Genomic DNA, 22,464 nt, shown 5'->3' with positions numbered 1-22,464 from the left:
GGCTTGGCTGTGATAAGGTGCAAGTGGCATAAAAAATGCAGCATCTAGCGACTGTAACCTATGAATGGTGTGTGGAGGTGGCAAAGCAGCATTAAACCATTATTAAAATTGTAACTAAAAGACTTTTGTATCTAATGTATGTACGCCTAACGTTATTGACACCTTTCTGTTAGAACGGGAACTTACAATGACGAGGAAGTGCTGCATTTATTGAAAAAACAATTCACTTGATATCCCACCACTATATGAAATAGCAAATTTGGCGCCAGATGGTGCTCCATCATTTAAATAAACAGAAATCGTTTCCTACTAAACAACAAAAAAATGTGGTATTTGTCCCCCTTTTCTGCACTAGCTATAGTCCCCACTTCGTGCTTCCCTCTTGACATAATGATCTTTTGATGTTTCTGTACTGCGGATAGGCTAGTGTTGTCCATATTGAATGTCTGCATAGTCTGAAAACCATGTCTGGAGACTAAACAGAAAAAAAAATCTTGAAAAACTTTCATGAAAGCCTATCTGCTGAAGCCAAACGTTCTAGCAGCTTCTGACTGCCACAGAGATGATTCAGGATACCGAAATATGAAGATATTATACCAGCCTTTAACTGCTATCACATTTTTAAATCAATGTGTGTTCCAGTTTTCTTCTACCAAATCAAAGACAAGCCTTTGTAAGCCGGCTCCGACTAGCTTCCAACATGCGGGATTCAAGTTGCAGAATGTGATCCACTTGGGTCTCTAGCAAGTAAAGGAACATGCTTTTATTCCCACTAAAAACGCTATATGTGTTCCAACCAGTCTTTGTTTAGTTAATGGCTACCAGATAACATGCCTTATGGTTACGTGTTTCAGTGCAATGATGTAGCACACGAAGTGAAGTAAGAGAATATTTGAAAGCTGTAGTTATAGATTTAAAATAATCTGTTTCGTTCTGAGATAAAATGATAACGTCACATTTAAGAAAAAGTATTCAGAAAGTTGTACTACACCACTCAGCCACTACAATCAGTGGAAATTCTTCCGACTGGGGAGAGATCAAATATGGAATTCCCCAAGGCTCAACCATAGGTCCACCATTGTTCCTCATATACACTACAGGCCATTAAAATTGCTACACCTAGAAGAAATGCAGATGACAAACGGGTATTCATTGAACAAATATATTATACTGCAACTGACATGTGATTACATTTTCACGCAATTTGGCTGCATAGCTACTGAGAAATCAGTACCCAGGACGGCCTTGATACGCCGGGGCATTGAGTCAAACAGAGCTTGGAAGGCGTGTACAGGTACAGCTCCCCATGCAGCTTCAACACGTTACCACAGTGCATGAAGAGTAGTGACTGGCGTATTGTGACGAGCCAGTTGCTAGGCCACCATCGAGCAGACGATTCAAATTGGTGAGAGATCTGGAGAATGTGCTGGCCAGGGCAGCAGTCGAACATTTTATGTATCCAGAAAGACCTGTACAGGACCTGCAACATGCGGTCGTGCATTATCCTGCTGAAATTTAGGGTTTCGCAGGGATCGAATAAAGGGTACAGGCACGGGTCGTAACACAACTCAAATGTAACGTCCACTGTTCAAAGTGCCATCAATGCGAACAAGAGGTGACCGAGATGTGTAACCAATGGCACCCCATACCATCACGCCGGGTGATACGCCAGTATGGCGATGACGAATACACGCTTCCAATGTGCGTTCACCGAGATGTCACCGAACACGGATGCGACCATCATGATGCTGTAAACAGAACCTGGATTCATCCGAAAAAATGACGTTTTGCCATTCGTGCACCCCCGTTCGTCGTTGAGTACACCATCGCAGGCGCTCCTCTCTGTGATGCAGCGTCAAGGGTAACCGCGGCCATGGTCTCCGATCTGATAGTCCATGCTGCTGCAAACGTCGTCGAACTGTTCGTGCAGATGGTTGTTGTCTTGCAAACGTCCACATCTGTTGACTCGAGACGTGGCTGCAGAATCCGTTACAGCCATGCGGATAAGATGTCTGTCATCTCGACTGCTAGTGATTCGAGGCCGTTGGGATCTAGCACGGCGTTCCGTATTAACCTACTGAACCCACCGATTCCATATTCTGCTAACAGTCATTGGATGTCGATTAACGCGACAGCAATGTCGCGATACGATAAACCGCAATCGCGATAGGCTACAATCAGACCTTTATCAAAGTCTGAAACGTGATGGTACGCATTTCTCCTCCTTACAGGAAGCATCACAACAACGTTACACCAGGCAACGCCGGTCAACTGCTGTTTGTGTATGAGGAATTGGTTGGTAACTTTCCTTATGTCAGCACGTTGTAGGTGTCGCCACCGGCGCCAACCTTGTGTGAATGCTCTGAAAAGCTAATCATTTGCATATCACAGCATCTTCTTCCTTTGGTGGTGTAGCAATTTTAATGGGCAGTAGTGTATGTAAGTGATCTTATGTTAATATGTCTAATATGCAGGAAGTAGAATTAGTTCTTTGCGGATGGTGCTAGTATTGTAATCAATCCAAGTATACATACAGCAACAGAATAAAGGGTAAGTATATTCTCATCAGTGTCATTGGCTGGTTTTCTACAAATGGTCACGTGCTCAATTTTAAAAATGTAGAGCACAGTCATTTCTGCACATCTACCCTAGTATACGAATGATAAGTGCAACACACGTCAAGGAAATAATAAATAGGGAGGAAACTTCAGTTTTTGGTTTACATATTGATGAGAATTTAAACTAGGAAAACACACTTCGTAGCTGCTAAAACATCTTGGTTCAGTCACAGTTGGTCTTAGAATAACGGCAAATCTTGGGGACACATAAATCAGCATGTTGACATGTTTTGCATGTTTTTATTCAATAATGTCATACAGAATAATATTCTTTAAGAAAAAAATGTGCTGTAAGAATAATATGTGGTGCTCACCACAGGCCACCTTGTAGATATCTGTTATAGAGTTGGGCTTTCTAACTTCTGGTTCATGGTATATTTATTCTTTCATGAAGTTTGTTGTAAATAGTCCATTACAATGTACTTAATTACAATATTGGAAGGAAAAATGACATTCAATATTTCATATTAAGGCTCCCTTAGGCGCAAAAAGTGGTGCAGTGCGTAACTATAATTTTTGATATATTTACCCAGTGATATAAAATGTCTGCCAGATAGCAAGTAAAATTTGGAAATCAATAGAAAACCATTTCCATTCCGAAGAGGAAATTCTTTTATTGTCATGTTAAAAGGTGGTGGGTAGGAATTACGTCTGTATACTTAATAATAAAAAAAATTAAAATACTTGTCAATGTTCAACATGTAGCCATATTTACAAATTAATTTTCTGTTTGAATGTAAAATTACTCGTTTTACATCATTATAATTCATCGTACAAATCATCCATGTAACCTGGAACTACCTAACTTACAGCTAAAACAATAAAATATGCAAAAACTAGTCTCCCAAACATTACTCATAAGTAAGCCTCCTGTGTTCACGTTTTTACAACTTGAAATACATACACCAATGTAATTATTAGATCAAATCAATTGTTGAAACATGTAAAAAGAAAATTATTTAAAAATGTACCGGTATAATTCATGAGAACCGTGGTGGTATAGTTAATAACAGGACGCTATACTTTTTAAAATTATGTTTTATTGCAGAGAACGCTAGAAGAGTTTTAAATGTTTGGTATAGTATAGTAAATAAGACGACGCCATACTCTTTAAAATTATGTTTTACTGCATTGATGCTAGGAGAATTTTAAATGTTTCTACGCTATATTTCCACTGAATAAGTATAGTTGTATACTACATAAATTATAAATTGACTTAACGTACTTCAAAATAGTAGATGCTTAGCTTGACAAGCAAATACACGCTTCTTCAGACCACAAAATAAACTTGAACCATTTCACGCCAGAATTCTTAACGGTCTGTCGAAGTGATTACGTTACAACAACTAGATACAACCTAATGCACGTTCTGTCGAACAGGCAGCATAACCGTGGATATAGTTTGCTAGATATGTTGGTGGTACAATTTCAAAGGCGGTACAATTTATAAGACTTTACCCTAAAATTGTGTGGATTAAAATACAGGGTGATTCAAAAAGATTACCACAAACTTTAAAAATGTGTATTTAATGAAAGAAACATAATATAACCTTCTGTTATACATCATTACAAAGAGTATTTAAAAAGGTTTTTTTTCACTCAAAAAAAAGTTCAGAAATGTTCAATATGGCCCCCTCCAGACACTCGAGCAATATCAACCCGATACTCCAACTCGTTCCACACTCTCTGTAGCATATCAGGCGTAACAGTTTGGATAGCTGCTGTTATTTCTCGTTTAAAATCATCAATGGTGGCTGGGAGAGGTGGCCGAAACACCATATCCTTAACATACCCCCATAAGAAAAAATCGCAGGGGGTAAGATCAGGGCTTCTTGGAGGCCAGTGATGAAGTGCTCTGTCACGGGCTGCCTGGCGGCCGATCCATCGCCTCGGGTAGTTGACGTTCAGGTAGTTACGGACTCTCCATACAGTTGATTGTGGAATTTGCGGCTCTCTGCTAGCTCTGCGAGTCGATTTTCCTGGTCTGCGAACAAATGCTTGCTGGATGCGTGCTACATTTTCATCACTCGTTCTCGGCCGTCCATATCTTTTCCCTTTGCACAAACACCCATTCTCTGTAAACTGTTTATACCAACGTTTAATACACCACCTATCAGGAGGTTTAACACCATACTTCGTTTGAAATGCACGCTGAACAACTGTCGTCGATTCACTTCTGCCGTACTCAATAACACAAAAAGCTTTCTGTTGAGCGGTCGCCATCTTAGCATCAACTGACGCTGACGCCTAGTCAACAGCGCCTCAAGCGAACAAATGTACAACTAAATGAAACTTTATAGCTCCCTTAATTCGCCGACAGACAGTGCTTAGCTCTGCCTTTTGTCGTTGCAGAGTTTTAAATTCCTAAAGTTGTGGTATCCTTTTTGAATCACCCTGTATATTAATTATATTCAAAACAATATATTGTAACGTATTTCATATTGTTTTAACAATATTTCACGATAATGCTGTCTAATATCATAATGTTGATATAAGACTAAATGTGTACACCGTATTAGGTTTTCAGATATCTACACATTTGATCTACATACTGTAGTTTCCGATTTTGTAGAAAGTGCGAGTTCCTCATTATCCTCCTTTTTTCCAAAATCTTAGGCTTCTTCGTCAATAATTTGTGTACGAGAATGTGTGTAATTGTTTCCAGTTGCTCAATCATCAAGAGAAAGTTTTTTGTCAGGAATGAAATTCTTGAATGAAATATGCCTTAGACCAATCCTACGATTATTTATTTCTGCACATACGCATTAAAGTGTATTTGTAATAAACGATTCAAATTTATATAGAAAAGCTGCACGAAGATATATGGCAGTTAAATGAATAGCCTCTAAGCTAGGCATGAGTGCCTCATATTCATATCCCACAAGGTTTTTATTTTGCAATACATGCCGAATACTAACGTCACTAGAATGAATTTTAGCTGTTTAATTATTTCTCTAATATGGTAAAAAATATTCTTACTATCTTCTGTGTTTTTACCGCAGCTTTCGGCATCGGTAGCATGATATATTCTGGGCTGGAGTTTGGACAGTTCTTCGAGTTGGAGAAGAACCCCAAATGCTACAATGTGATGCTGTCTGTAACGCCCATCGCCCGGATGATCTTCATCATCATGCAGATGCAGTTCATATTCCTCAGCAACAAGGTACACCACCAGACATTAGCTACTCTAGTGAGTTTCATCCATTGATTAAATTGTCTCCGTTTCGTGTAAAAGTAGATCAAACTCAATACTGTCGCTTAATTTCGAGCCACATTCAGGTAAAATAAAAAAAATGATTTTATGTTGTAGCTAACAAAAATTGGGAACAGACCATCTTCTGTCATTAATTTCGTTATTCATTAACAATTAAGTGTACTTGCGTTTATATTAAAAAACTGTATTTTAAACTCTGTTGTGATATATTCAGCTGTAGTTATGTTTTTCGCTGTTTTTGTTTTCCGTCGTAGTTGCGTTCACACTCAGATTTATTAGTAACTAGTTCTGAACACAGTATCCATTTGCGGATCAATACCTATAGACAAGAACCATGTCATTAGGCTCAAAATATAAAATAAAAACAATAAAAAACGAGACAACCTGTTAGCAATCTGTACGTTCAAATTTACAATTCTATTCACTGTGGAAATTACGTAGTTGTTCATACGAACTGTCTGAATCGTCCTACAGCCATTTTTATCATTTACATAGAACAATTGTGAGAAACTATCATTTATAGATTTCATAAACAGGGTGTAACGGTTATGAATGCAGATATTTTTACATGCGGTAACTTAATATGTACACACATCAATGTGTCGGTAGCTTTCTCTGTGGCTAACTGTTTTCCCATAAACGCGTCACAATTTTTACTACCTGATGTTTTCTTGCTCTGTCGTAACGACACCACTAACTTGCAGTATAGACTAACCGTTTTGTGACCATGCGTTCACACTTAAGAACTTTCAACCAAGGGGAAAATAAGCATTAATAGCTTGCTCTTGCTACATGTACTTGGAGGTACTAACCAAACTAAAAACATACTACTGGTAAAGCTATAATTATTAGCCTGCAAATGAAGTAAATAGTGATGTAATGTTATTCAGGACACTGTCCTCAGTCACAAACATAAATACCTTCTCCACATTACTGTCTCTGTTTGGCTTTATGATCTGCTCTGCATTCAACCATCTGCCAACAGCTCACAGATCGGTGTATCTAACAGGCGCAGGATGTTTTCGCCATGTGTTCATACACACTCTTCCTACAGAACGACACTAGTGTGTATTCTCAAGTGTTTCATGTAGAAATCCTGTATAAAGGGGAGCTTTCAATAAGTAATACAACACATTTCTTTTATACGCCAATTTCGGTTGAAAAAATGCGGAATTTACTCCGGGACATCGTGGAATATTCCCCCTTTAGCTCTTACAGTTTCAGTTTCGTTAGGTAGTGGCGCTGTACGTTGCCTTCAAAATGGCCTCTGTAACGGAGGTGTGTTCCAAGCAGGGAGCTGGAACCGAATTTTGTTTTGACGGAGAACCAGTTCCTAAGCTTACACACTACTTTACCTAAATTATCCTAAGGACAAACACACACACCCATGCCAGAAGGAGGACTCGAACCTCCGCCGGGATCAGCCGCACAGTTCATGACTGCAGCGCCTGACACCGCTCGGCTAATGTTAGAGAGTCTTGGAAGTGAACAAAAGTTTGGTGAGTCATTGGGCGAGTTAGAATGTAGTTCACGGGTAAACAGCCGGATGTCAGTGTCCAATGTGTATAATATTTTGGCAAGCGATCACGTTGCCATCATCAAATACGATGGTGAACTGGTTGCACAGGAGCTGGAACGGTGTTTTTATCTCTTCTCCCTCCCTCCATCCTGCCGTTCGTTCGTCACTTCGTGCCCAGGGGTGGGGACGTGGCAAGTATCTCCTTCTCCCCTTCCGCCAACTTGTCGCTCTGTGTGATGTCCGTGCCAACGAACACATATTGGCAGCGTCTCTGTGCTGCTCTGCCTAACCCCAAAGTCAGTTTGCTGTAGGATATCTCGCTCCTATTGTAAATCAAGCTACGAGTATCTCCCCAGGTCTTACCAGCTATGTTGTTATTGTCTCGATTGGTCAGATGTTTCCTTACTCGAATCTCTATGGGCTATCTAACGACGTAGTCCCAGAAGTTAACCAGCTGTGTCAGAGCCTGAGTATGGTCTAAATCCAGCGCACGTAATTCTGAAGATGCAGATTCCACCACTGCCGACTTGTTAGGTTTCTGCAGCTTGGTGTGTCGTTGGTGGTCAGAGCAACCATCTTCGACAGTATGCACTGTCTTATCTATGCATATCAAGCCACTTTGGAAGGACTTTGGATAGACCTGCCATCAGCAGTCAGAAGCCGTCCTTGACCTTAGTAGGGTTTGCCCGCTTTTTATCTGGTGGGCAGAAATTAGTCTCCTTCGTATTTTTGAGAGTTGGTCCTAACTTTGCAGGTAATGCACCACGAAACGGAATAAATGCTGTGGTCGTATCCTCCTCAGTTATTTCTTCTGTTTTGTTAGCTTTGTTTCCATGGGGAAACAGTTGTAGTCAGTAACTGTATTACTTTCAAGTAGTAAAGGGTACAGCAATCGGTCGCAAATGCTGTTTATTCCACACTTATATTTCGGTCATTGTGTGGTCATCTTCAGTACAGTAAATATAAGTTAAAACATTAAAACCATTTGCATATGCACATAGTCCCAACTGGACTATTCACATTATTCAGGTATAAGAACTAGCCGAGCGCCTGCGCCCACATCCCAGCACGTCAATACCAGATGGGGCGGCTGGTCAGTGAAAAGTGGAGGGGGTGGAGGAGGTGAATGTAGCGCTCCAGGTCCTAGGCAATCATTTCCTCAGTGCAGCTAATGATGACAAGGTGGTTATATGTTGAAATATTGTGTCTCTTGATGCTGAGAGTCTGCTGATCACCCGGGGCGATATTTTTGGAATAATCTGTATTCATACAGAAGAGATAGGGGTTCCTCTAAGTAGCTTTCCTGCCGTCTGCTACATTCCCCTTTAATTTCTGGAGTACACTTGCGAACATACTATCTCCTACAACTGTTTATTGTATTTTATCAACCCAGTACGCGATGACCATTTAGTGGTAATGCGAAGCTGTTGGTTCGTCTGTGTTTCAGCAACTTAAAGTTCGCACCTACCACGTCCCCATGAGGTTCGGCCTGATGCACATGATTGCATGCAACGTCTGCGTCTGGCTCAATGTCCTCATTCAGGAGACCAAGCACGAGATCATCGCACTCTACTCGACGAGTTCAGGTACGTTCTTCTACTCCCATCTTTAGTAGATAAAAGCCATAATTATGTCTACCATCAATTTTGAAACGAATTGTTTCAATACCAAAACTTCAAACTGCAAATATCAGCAATATTTAGTTTACAAATTTAAATGCGTAAAAGTTAATTCATACATAGCATGACAAATTAAAAACCTCTGAGCCGTCAAATTTCAACGCTGAAACTGGTTGCCAAACAAGTAAGGTTGAAATTTGACGCCTAAAAGATGTTTATTTGATGTCTATCGAACAGCAGAGTCCCGAACCGCCTCTAAAAGATGGACATATAGAGAACTCATATATAGATCGACCCCCAGATAACTGCGTGTATTTGATTTGGTTAGTATTCTGAAGGATTTAAAATAATGTTATGGGCGCTTTGATCGACTTGTGTGAATCAAACGGATCGTTCAGAGGTCGCGAGCTGTCTGCTGCGTTCAAGATTTACCACTGGTGCGCTGTTACTTTATGCATTCCATGGAAATTTAAAACAGTCTTCACAATATGAAATACACTGAAGAGCCAAAGAATCTGTTTCACCTACGTAATATGGTGTAGGCCCCCGCGAGCACACAGGAGTGCCGCAACACGACGTGGCATAAAGTCGACTAATAGCTGAAGTAGTGCTGGAGGGAACTGATACCATGAATCCTGCAGGGATGTCGATAAATCCGAAAGAGATTAGGAGGGGTTGCAGATATCTTCTGAACAGAAGGTTGCAAGGCATCCGAAATGTGCCGAATAATGTTCATGTCTGGGGAGTCTGGCGGCCAGCGGAAGTGTTTAAACTCAGAAGAGTGTTCCTGGAGCCACTTTGTAGCAATTCTGGACTGTGGGATGTCGTATTGTGCTGCTGGAATTGCCCAAGTCCGTCGGAATGCACAATGGACATGAATGGATGCAAGTGATCAGACAGAATCCTTACGTACGTGTCACCTGTCAGAGTCGTATCTAGACGCATCATGGGTTTCATATCACTGCAAGTGCACACGCCCCACACCATTACAGAGCTTCCACCAGCGTGAATAGTCTCCTGCTGACATGCAGGGTCCATGGATTCTTGAGGTTGTTCCCATACCCGTACACGTCCATCAGCTCGATACTATTTGAAACGGGACTCGTCCGACATTCGGCACGCTGACCATTGTTGATGGCCCAGCACTGAAATCTGCAGCAGCAACCGATCTAACACCTTCTCCAGACACTTGTCTTAATGTAGGCGTTGCCGACCTCAGCGCCGTATTCTGCCTATTTGCATATCTCTGTATTTGAATAAGCATGCCTATACCAGTTTCTTTGGCGCTTCAACGTTAATACACATAGCACTAGTATGGCACTGTATAATGTAAACAACATTAGGTGAATAGATGAACAATGATGTCTAATGCATACATCTACATCTACATTTATACTCCGCAAGCCACCCAACGGTGTGTGGCGGAGGGCACTTTACGTGCCACTGTCATTATCTCCCTTTCCTGTTCCAGTCGCGTATGGTTCGCGGGAAGAACGACTGTCTGAAAGCCTCTGTGCGCGCTCTAATCTCTCTAATTTTACATTCGTGATCTCCTCGGGAGGTATAAGTAGGGGGAAGCAATATATTCGATACCTCATCCAGAAACGCACCCTCTCGAAACCTGGCGAGCAAGCTACACCGCGATGCAGAGCGCCTCTCTTGCAGAGTCTGCCAATTGAGTTTGTTAAACATCTCCGTAACGCTATCAAGGTTACCAAATAACCCTGTGACGAAACGCGCCGCTCTCCTTTGGATCTTCTCTATCTCCTCCGTCAACCCGATCTGGTACGGATCCCACACTGATGAGCAATACTCAAGTATAGGTCGAACGAGTGTTTTGTAAGCCACCTCCTTTGTTGATGGACTACATTTTCTAAGGACTCTCCCAATGAATCTCAACCTGGTACCCGCCTTACCAACAATTAATTTTATATGATCATTCCACTTCAAATCGTTCCGCACGCATACTCCCAGATATTTTACAGAAGTAACTGCTACCAGTGTTTGTTCCGCTATCATATAATCATACAATAAAGGATCCTTCTTTCTATGTATTCGCAATACATTACATTTGTCTATGTTAAGGGTCAGTTGCCACTCCCTGCACCAAGTGCCTATCCGCTGCAGATCTTCCTGCATTTCGCTACAATTTTCTAATGCTGCAACTTCTCTGTATACTACAGCATCATCCGCGAAAAGCCGCATGGAACTTCCGACACTATCTACTAGGTCATTTATATATATTGTGAAAAGCAATGGTCCCATAACACTCCCCTGTGGCACGCCAGAGGTTACTTTAATGTCTGTAGACGTCTCTCCGTTGATAACAACATGTTGTGTTCTGTTTGCTAAAAACTCTTCAATCCAGCCACACAGCTGGTCTGATATTCCGTAGGCTCTTGCTTTGTTTATCAGGCGACAGTGCGGAACTGTATCGAACGCCTTCCGGAAATCAAGAAAAATAGCATCTACCTGGGAGCCTGTATCTAATATTTTCTGGGTCTGGGCATAGAACTAGATCAGTAGATGTTAGGAACAGGGATGCTAGAGAAGTAGTTTTAACAATTCAGTTTCGTTGTTAAGCACCTCGTCTAACTTTCATTATTATGGTGTTCAGCTCGTGTTTAAAGTTGAAACTAAATGGACTATTTCATAGCCAAGTCGGTAAATGAAGCTGTTGCGGTGACGTTTAGCCTGAAAGCAGCTGTTCCTAGCTCTTACGGTGGAGAACGTTCCATGTCAAGGAGATAATCAGATACCTGAGTGCAGAAGAGACTGTTATCCTGATCTTAGTAATGGGCGCAAATGTCTTGACTTTTTTTGGCGGGGCCCTTCTAGTCTTCTAATGTCACTGCAGCAAAAGCGAGTTAACTGTGTGGTTTAGTGGATAGCATTTCTAGCTAGCGCTGTGGAAGTCCCTCTTTTGATTCCCAGTGACTGCTTCAAACATTTCTCTGGTGGAAAAGTCTGGAAGGACGTCCTCTCAAATTCAACAGGCCAATTGAAATGATACTTCAAAATGAAAGCAACGGAAATGATTCCGAAGTCGCCGAAGTGATGACACATCGAAAGGTTTACACTATTGTAGAGAGCAGGGTGTTTGGACTCTGTAGTGGTAGGTTTGAGTTGAGATGGTGTCTTGTCCTCGGCAAGTTGACTTGCTGTGGCTCAAGAAAGCATCATAACAGTCACACATGTTGTTATAAAACAAGCAACAGCACTCATAGCGTCGTTCCGTATGGTAATGCCCCCTTGGCGTGTGATGACAGCGGCGAGGCTTTCGTTAATGGTGGGGCAGGAATACTCCAGCGCGTGCACCCTCTTAGCACGACTCTGCAACTCAGGGCAGGGCGTGTCGGCAAACGCGAAAGCCCGCCGTGTTTCTTGTACACCAGTGGTAGTCAACGTGCTCCGTACAACCAACTAGTGGGCGTTTCAGCTTCAAGGCTAACGGCTGGCGGTAGGGATTTCAAGAAAATTTTAATTATGTTTCCATAAAAATTTGACAAGAAATTTTCAGGAAAAACAGAATGCCGTGAACGACTAGTAATAGGACGTTCATATTCACAGGAAGTTTAAAACAGTATGTTCTGAGGAAATTATTAGTATTTGAACCACGTGGGCCCATGGTTTCAAGGTCAACATCGATATCGTGACGCAACAACACTTATCGGTAAAATGTGCCTGCGGGTCTCGTTGTCGCTATAAACCGAAAGTAATGGATCCGTGTGAATTGAACAAAAAAAGTTGTTCTAAGCATTATGGGGCTTAACATCTGAGGTCGTCAGTCCCGTAGACTTAGAACTACTTATACCTAACCAACCTAAGAACATCAAACACATCCATGCCAGAGGCAGGATTCGAACCTGCGACCGTAGCAGCAGCGCGGTTCCGGACTGAAGCGCCCAGAACCGCTCGGCTGACTTGAGAAGACGTGCAGACTGCTTCGCAGACCTAATAGTGATTTTGAAAGAGGACGCATAATTGGAGTGAGAGAATGTGATGCATCTATCCGGAAAACTACTGATCTTGTGGGACAAAGATGATTCGGCACTGCAACGGGTGTATGCAAAATGGTCCACGGTAGGCCGTAGAACACGACGAGATGGATGAGGTCACAGCACCCAGATCATCCCCCGAGAAGGTCTACACCTCATCCATATGGCACTGCAGGACAGATCTGCTCCTCTTCAGCTCTGGCGCAACAGTAGAACACATCGTACACTAGCAGGGGTGACAGTCCGACGCCTTTTATTACGGCGTGATTTGATTCCCGCCTGCGTCGGAGATTTTCTCCGCTCAGGGACTGGCTGTTGTGTTGTCCTTATCATTATCATTTCATCCTCATCGACACGCAATTCGCCAAAGTGCTGTCAACCCGAAATACTTCCACCAGGCGAACGGTCTACCCGACGGGAGGCCCTAGCCACACGGCATTTCCATTTATTACGGCGTGGTTTATGTGCATGTCGTCCACTTCTCCTCCTACCTTTAGCAGATGTGCAAAAACGTGCTAGACGACAATGGTATACGAAACGACGTCACTGGGGACAGAAATAGCATAATATAGTGTTTTCGGAAGAATCCAGGTTCTGTTTGTTTGAAAATGAAAGCCGCATTTTGGTTCTCCGCAGACAAGGGGAGCGGCATGACCCTGACTGCATTCGCACAAGTCATACAGCGCCAACTGAAGGCCATATGGTGTGGTGTGCTATGTCGTACCACCACAAATCACAGCTGGAGCGTGTCCAGGGCACTGTGACCTGTGTGACCTACGTGAACGTCATCCCGCGACCCATAGCCATATCCTTTCTGCACAACACCTCAGACGCCATGCTTCAGCAAGACAATGCACGCCCGCATGTTACTGTAAGCAAGTATTCCATTTTGGAGTAATAGGATGTCAGCCTTTTGTTCTCTCCCGCAAGATCACCAGATCTGTCGCCAATCGAAAAGGTGGGGACATGGTGAACCGACAGGTGCAGCGCTGTGACGCAGTGCCAATCACCACAGATGAACTTTGGAACAAGGTCAATGCAGCATCGGCGCCATTCACGTCTTATACGCGTCGATTCTGTCACGCGTGGAGCAAGTTATTAAGGCCCATGGTGGACCTTGTGCCTACTAGGCAATGGGACACCTATTAAACCCAGGTGACTGAAATGTTAATCATTTCTGCAGAACGTACTAATGTACATGTCGTGTGAATATGAACGTCCTATGTCTAGTCGTTCAAGGTGCTCTGTTTTTTCTCTGAACATGAGTGTATTATGATACGCTTTAACGTTACTTTCTCACTTTATAAAGAACCGTTAGTGTGAAACAGGTGACCACTTACAAAATTTTAGTACTAACAGAGATACAAAAGTGGGCCACAGGTAAAAAGAGTTGACTACCGGTGCTGTTGTGGACGAAGACAGTCTCCAGTGATGATGCCCTCCCTTGCGAAGCGAGTCGTACACCGTTAGTTTTTTTGCACAAGCGCATAAGATGGAATGCCTACACAGCCCCAGTCACGAATAGCTGTCCTCCAGCGCAGAAGGCTAAATGCAGTCGAAGTGAGCCCGAAGGTGGCCCACAGGCTGGATGTCGCCGTGTCCACGGCATTGGACTTAGAACCATCAATAGGCTCGTCAGTGGTGGAGCCAAAGTTTTGTAGTGACCGCTTGCAGAGGCGTGTCGCCCCATCGCCTGGTGTAGTCCTCCACTCATAAATGGCGCTGCAAGACTGAGACGCCTTTGCCAAACTTGATGGGTATTTACACATTTTCGCCGCCTACCTTCGGCGTCGAGGCATCACGTCCTGCAACGTGCACAAAAACAAAGCGGTGACCGGAAGTATAGCATTTGGCCTGCCATTGCCGTGGGCGTCCTGACTTTCTGCTGTGTCGTCGGTATTTCGGGCACTTGCTCCAGGACGGCAGTGTGGAAGGAGGCTGGTGGTGGTGCTATATGCGACGTGAGCGCCCACTTCCACAGCCCTTTCGCAACAGCCTTGGCAGCGCTGCTGATTTACTCCGTAGCACTGAAAAGTAGTGGCAGAATTACACTATGCTCGATGACACACGACGTTTACTTTACAGCAGCAAAATCATAGGTAGCTATTTCTCTAAGTTAGAGAGCGAGATGCTTGACGTATTACGAAGGCGTAACTTACTGTTTGCAAGATTCGAGACCACGTCCATTGGATTTAAGTATAGATGGTATGACAAGAGTAGAAGGGGAATTATTTTCTTGCAAATTGTTGTGAGTTGAATAGACCAGAGATGGTTGGTGCCCCTTAATTAATGCCAAAAGTTCGGCTTCCCTTGTCCCCATGTACCTTTTATTTATTCTATCCGTTTCTGTACGGTAGTCCAAACTTTTTTTGTTATAGTCATAAGCGATAAGTTTACACTAAACGCAATACGACTCATTGTCTGCATGCACAACAATGAACACCGTCACTGTTGTCTGATAATACTCTTCGAACACTGCCACTTATTGACACTAATCATTCACTAAGCAATATGTGAAAAAACACGGTTAGTATAAATAAACCACTTTCCGCTTTCATTCTGACTGTTCATTTTTTCGTAAAAAATGTAATGCAATATGCTCTTTTCTCAGATATGTTGCACATGATGACTCGTATACAGTGCGTCTCTTAAAATCGAATCCAATATATGGAACAGTTTCTCTCACAGTATCTCTGCTAGCATGGAAGTGTTGAGCGCCAAAGGCTGTGAAATATTTGTTAAGAAGGTGGTTTTCTTTGTATTGTTCACAATCGCGCAGAAATAGCTTTCCAGTTACGTAATTATCTGCATCATCAATGAAATATTTATTGCGTGCATTTTCATTGTTCTGCTTTGAGGGTGATATATGAATCTTGCTCCACTCGTAGCACCGTCCCGTATATACGTCACTATGACGTCACACTTCAGTCTGGCAGCCTTGCAGCTGCTTGGCAGCGGCCTGGCGCTGCTATGCACCCACAAACACACTCACACACACACATACTCATACACATACATCTAAATCAGCATATGTAAGATGTAAACGTGTATTGCGAATATTTTTGAAAATTAATCCAGTTTTGTGTGTGTGTGTGTGTGTGTGTGTGTGTGTGTGTGTGTATTGCTGAATCCAAGACACTTTACCAGAGCTTTACTACCTTTCTTACGTAAGATTTTCTCAACACTATATGTTGACGAACATTTAGTTTTTGTAGCTGTTCAGCATAGAAAGCTCCCGCTATAGGCTAAGAATTGTACTCTTCTAAGAGATATGTTCTCAGATCGCTTTCTTGCACTTTACATATTTTGAAAATTTCGTGGAGCATTTTGCAGTGTATTCTTTGTCAAAGACTGTAGTCTGTTTACTAATTCTGACGTAATCACCAGTTTTGAATTTCGACCGACGTGGATCAACCATTTTGATTTTGTTATACATGGTAGATACAGTGTGACAATTATTGAACTCCATGAAAAGAAACGTAAATTAATTACAAACTACGGCGTGCACACACTTTATTCAAGATGTAAACGTCACTACATATATTCGGATTTCGGTTACGACATGTTCAATATGCCTGCCATCATTGGCGATGATGTGAGGCACATGAATAGCGAAATTCTGCGTGACCCGCTGAAATGTCGGAATATCGATGTTGTCAATAACCTCCTGAATGGCTGTTTTCAGCTCAGAAATGGTTTTCGGGTTATTGCTGTACATTTTGTCTTTAATACAGCTCCACATAAAGGAGTCGCGTGCGTTCAGATCTGGAGAAATGGCGACCAATCGAGACCGATGCCAGTTCCCTCTGGGTACCCCAGAGCCAGAATACGGCCCCCAAAGTGCTCCTCCAGGACATCAAACACTCTCCTAATTCGATAGGATCGAGCTGCGTCTTGCATGAACAACATCTTGTCGAAATCAGTGTCACTTTGGATAATGGGAATGAAATCATCTTCCAGAATATTCTGGTATCGTTCGGTAGTCATCGTGCCATCGAGGAATATCGCACCGATTATTCCGTGACTGGACATTGGACACAGTCACCTGTTGAGGGTGCAGAGACTTATCGATCGCGAAATACGGATTCTCAGTCCCTCAAATGCGCCAGTTTTGCTTATTGACGAGCCCATCCAAATGAAAGATGGCTCCATCGCTAAACCAAACAACAATGCTCGTACTAATTCGCATCATTCCCTGCGGTCAACTGTGTAGTTTCAACGTCTTAAAGCAAACCGTTCAGAAATTATGACGGTTTTATTTCATATAGTTCAATATTATCTGTTACGTCCACTGGCCACATTTTAATCGTTCTGTGTTTCATATGATTATACTGTGTGACCATATCTTGCATAGTGTTAATCCATTTGTATGAGCCCTGAGCAGCAGATTTCCTGAACTTAAGACTCTTGAGAGTTCTGTTAAAGCGTTCGACTACGGAAGCTGTCAAATTTCAAAAAATGGAGTAATGGTTAATTCTGAGATGCTGTAGTAACTTCATATAACTGCAGAATTCTTTTCCGCGATCAGTTTGTAAATCCACTGGAATCCGCTTGCATTTTGTTTATATATTTTTCAGGGCGTCTGCAATTGCAACACCAGTTTTAGTCTTCAGAGCGGCAACCCATGCTCATTTTTAATAAAAGTCAATTACTGTTAATAAATATTTACCTCCATAATTCCATTCTCAATATGCAGTCATGTCAACTGAGTATGTCTGTTGAAGATCATCAAGTCCTTTTGTGGTAACTGCCCTCCTAGGACACATTTGGTAGCACAATGAACCTTTTCAGCCATGGCAGCTTGCATCACGCTCCTTTCTTAACCCGTTCCTTATGGAAAACAATATACCTTTGAAATATCAGAATTTTTATAAAATGTTTGCTTGTATGGAGTGGAATGCGGGGAAAAAGAAGGAAGGAAGAAAATGAAAGAACGTACATATATTCTAACAGGAATTTTTATTTATTGTTCAAATGTATGTGAAATCTTATGGGACTTAACTGCTAAGGTCATCAGTCTCTAAGCTTACACACTACTTAACCTAAATTATCCTAAGGACAAACACACACACCCATGTCCGAGGGAGGACTCGAACCTCCGCCGGGATCAGCCGCACAGTCCACGACTGCAGCGCCATAGCCCGCTCGGCTAATCCCGCGCGGCTTTTATTTACTCTCAAAGTACCACCTCATAATACGTTAGTCTCTGGCATACGTCGATCTTCAGGAATACCGAAAGATTTTTTCGGAGTTTTCAGTGAGGGACAGTCGAAAGATTGCATATAGACTAATCTACCACAAAGCACACCCAGTAAAGCAGATGTCCATTCTACTTTTTCTTGACTCATGTTGTTTTTGCGGTCCAGAGACTGGATTGATGCAGCTCTCCGTGCTACTCTATCCTGTGCAAGCCTCTTCATCTCCGAATAAATACTGCACCCTACATCCTTCTGAATGTGCTTAGTGTACTCATCTCTTGGTCTCCCTCTACTATTTTTACCCTCCATGCTGCAATCCAGTACTAAATTGGTGATCCCTTGACCCATCACCATAATAAAATCGCTACATTTGCATAACTCCCACAAAGTGTTCCTCGCAGTAACGACACACCATCCATTCCCCACTGCTCGTGGTGATGATTACGTGTGAGCCAGGGATTTATCTTCTGAGTAATTTCTAATAGACTGCTAAAGGCTACAACTTGGGCGACAGTGACGTATTCCTCTGCAATAATATGCCTTCCATCTACGAGGAAAGCAAATGCTTGTTTAGGCACAAAATTATTTGCATCATCCTTCAATCCTTGCAGATCTACGAATGCTGTCTTCATTCATGGGAAGGAAGAAAAAGAAAAGTCAGCGGTGAAATCATGTAATCTTCTTATTTACTGCTACCGTGGCTGGTATCATTGTACAGTTCTAAATAAGACGCTTGATATTGTATGTGTACGTGACAAGAAACTCCTGTTCCTGATGGGTGACAAGAAGATTGCTTCTACAGCGACGACAATAGCGAAAAGCTTCTCAGCGCCGTAATGTCGACTGATAGCAGTTCTCTAAAAAGCATCTTGTTTTACGTGTTGTGTATTAGTGTATTTTTTTTCCTCGTTACATCATAGCCTTCCTGCTGTAGCAGAAGTGCTAACTAGTAACATCGAAACAGGGAAGAAGAAGAAGAAGAAAATTTTTTTGGAAGAGCGACTGCAATGCAGAAAACAGTATTCTTCTTCCTCTCGAACTTCTCCAGAAGCTAAACTGTGTGTAAGCACGTGATGTATGTGGAGGAAGCCAGCAGATATTATCAGTAATAGCAATGACAACGCCAGCAGGACAGCTGATGTAACAACACTTGTACGCGTGCCAGCTGTGTTTTGTGTATACGCGGAAGGTGGTGAGTGTCACGGTCAATGTTCTCTCCCTCTACCACACCACATGACTATCACATCAGTATTTCTACTGCAAGCATCATTCTGGAAGACGAGGAGGACAAAGGAAAACATAACGTAAGCATTTCTATGCGTGCAAAAGTGTGGTAGCATTTTTTTTTATCTTTTTGCTATTTAGTGTATGCCGAAAAAAGCAACCTGCAGTGCGTGCGGGATAGTTGCCAGTGTCCCTCCTTTAAACACCAAGCGTGTGCTGAGCGACATATGAGGAGTTGCAAGACGCACAGCAGAGGGAAAAACGTGCACTGAGGTGTTCTCCTCAGCAGCTGACTGTTTCTGTTTTGGTTCATCGACCCGAGAGTCTGCAACGTATGTTTCTTTTACAGCAAGAACAACAAAAACAATAGCAGTAGGAAGTGGTGTTAGGTTGGACCTCTCCCATTTTCTTTCTCTCTCTCTCTCTCTCTCTCTCTCTCTCTCTCTCTCCGAGAATGTTCTGGAAAAGGATATTCTGCTTTTATTGCAAGCGACAGAGATTTTCTGTCAGGATCAACATCGCCTTTTTTGCGGGTGGTGTCTGTCATTGTCGCCATTGTCATCATCATCGTCGTCGTCTGACACCGTCTTTTCTATGGGAAAGCAACACACACGCAACTCTTCAAAAAATGTAAGTTCAACATGTATTATTTACTGCTAATTGTCAAACATTTTTTCATGTATAGTGACTGCTTGTTGTGTAACTAAAGAGAACAGGGATGCTTCTGATTCTGTTTTACAGAACTTGAAATGCCTAGGTGAGGGAGGCAATACAAGCCGCGCTTGGCGGCTGTCTACGCTAGAACAAGAAGAAAAGTACTCGATTTTCAGCTCTAGGCGTACAACCATCAAGTTAGGAGCAGCAGTTGTCGTCTACTTAAAAGGACTGCAAAGTATGCCAGCGTGGTTCTCTGCCCTCACCGGAGACGAATTCCAATTTTTGAACTCAGGGCAAGTCCTTACGATATATCGCGGTAGACTGAACAGCATGGACATCGTTGACTTTGAAACAGTTTCACAAACACTAACGTTTCTGCTTCGCAGAGAGAAAAGCTGATTCTTCCTCAAGGCTTAAAATAATATCTTTATTTTGCGCTAAAGGGCCACTGACAATGTCATCCACTGCATAGAGCTGTTGAGTAAATCATTCCATGCAATCACGACCTCTGTACAGTTTAAACGCTGAATATTCATCGTTGTAGCTACAGCTATGGGCTATACTGAATGGAGTATGTAAATGTACTTGGTGTGAATTACTGCTACGACTACAAGTAGCGACTGGTTCTAGCATGCGTTCCGTGTCAGCATAAATTATAAAAGGCACCCTTAGCTTGTTGCTGAAGTTGCTAAATTTTAGGTACTGTTTCTTGCCACTAGGCATGATACTGCTGAGGCATCATACTGCTGACTGGCTTAATCCCTACGCACTCAGTCAAATGTGCCTCTAACTTTTATTTGGAACTAAAGTAACACAGGCAGCGATGACATATAGCTATAGACTTAGTACGAGCAGTAATGCTATAATCTGCTAGCCTCGACAAGTTTTTTATATAATAGAAATGGCAAATATCTGTGTTTTCGACCAGTAACGGTAACAGTTTTGCGTGTTTCTCATGGTGGTACTTCGTAACATGCAGGGGAACAACTTTGATTTTTTTTTCCTCGTATTTTCCTCTTCTCTTCACCGTCTTCATCTCCGTCACTGACGACCATTCACTCATAATCAGAATACTAGATACCATAAACGTTAATAGAGATGTTTTAGTCTGTTTTTCGAATATGTGCGTATGTTTCAACTTTGTAGGAAAAGGTATGTTGTCAAAGTTTAATTTATTTGCATGTGACACATATACAAAAGCACACTTTGCATTCGTATTTACAGGGTACAAACCAGCTGAAGCTGCCCACTTAAAAGAGGCATCGTCTTTTGAGCGAACGTTAATTACTACATGTTTATTTGCTATCACTTTTGACTGTTTTCTGTATTGCCGTGCATGAAACCCTCGATTTTCATTAACATTAACTCGCTATTTTACTATGTCTCGTAGTGCCCAGCCGGAATCTCTCATTTGGAAAGCCTCCAGTTTCTTTACTGTCTTTAACACTAGTTGAGTACCAACCATTGTCAATTTCGGAGGATAATAAATCAACATTCTTTGCGTTCATGCCCATTTCTTTTACTTCATCTGACTTAGGCAGGTCAAAGTTGCAGACAAGTAAAAAATTAATTCCAAGAGCCCTTTTGATATTTCGCAGTCTGTTGTCAATGACGGGGAAACAGGCATGCAAGAAGTATCTGGGAGCCTTGAAACCAACCGGATTTGTTATTTCACTCGTATATATTCGATTCTTGAAAACAAATTCTACAGAAACCCATTCCAGATCACTGTTTTCCCGCTGATCCAAATTTAATTTAATACGCTTTGGAGACCGTGCACTCATTGTTCTCTTCCAGCGCTTGCCGAAGTGTCGTCTATTGCAGACAACAAATTGTTACAATTCGAATAAATAAATGAAACGTCTCCATCCTCTAGCCACGTTTTGAAACAAGTAGCGCCGTAAACAAAATCAAACTGACACTAAAATGCATTATGACAGGGTACTCTGTAGAGTACAAATAGAATGTCTTTGATATAGTAGTCAGCTACATTATTAAACTTGCTCACAAATAATTCTGTGTAGTAGTAGATGCACTCTTATTTATCATATACTTCAAAGACAGTAAAATGTTCCCCTTCCTTAAAGCAGTCCTTCTTAAGTAGCTGCACTATTTTTGCATTCACTTCAGAAATTGCATTCGCATCTTCAACAATACCTGATACTTTTGCTGTAAACACTAACGTATCTCGCGAGACAAATTCTGTGCCACATTTACGTTCTTTTAGAGAGCGCAGATCAGTTTCCTCAAGATTTCACTGCAGTGAGACTTTACGAATTGTAATGGACATTGTTAGTGAGATAACATACAAATATTTGCATAATAACTCTTTCAGAAAGGTGTCGGGAAGCACCGAGACCATTGTTATTTCCCAGGTGTGTACAGAGGCGCGGCACATGCTGGCTGCAGCATAAAAT

The 22,464-nt window shown here is 42.1% G+C and overlaps 1 protein-coding gene across 1 annotated transcript in view; it reads left to right on the top strand.

Annotated features, from left to right (window-relative positions):
• Window positions 1–22,464, top strand: part of LOC126175860 (proton channel OtopLc-like) — a 148,575-nt gene that overhangs the window by 61,152 nt on the left and 64,959 nt on the right. The window contains exons 5-6 of the mRNA XM_049922871.1: window positions 5,621–5,781; window positions 8,799–8,937. Coding sequence (XP_049778828.1) covers window positions 5,621–5,781; window positions 8,799–8,937 — 300 coding nt within the window. The remainder of the gene's footprint in view (window positions 1–5,620; window positions 5,782–8,798; window positions 8,938–22,464) is intronic.

Source organism: Schistocerca cancellata, chromosome 3 (assembly GCF_023864275.1).
Source record: "Schistocerca cancellata isolate TAMUIC-IGC-003103 chromosome 3, iqSchCanc2.1, whole genome shotgun sequence".
Lineage (NCBI taxonomy): Eukaryota > Metazoa > Arthropoda > Insecta > Orthoptera > Acrididae > Schistocerca > Schistocerca cancellata.
This window is presented reverse-complemented; position numbering and strand designations above follow the sequence as displayed.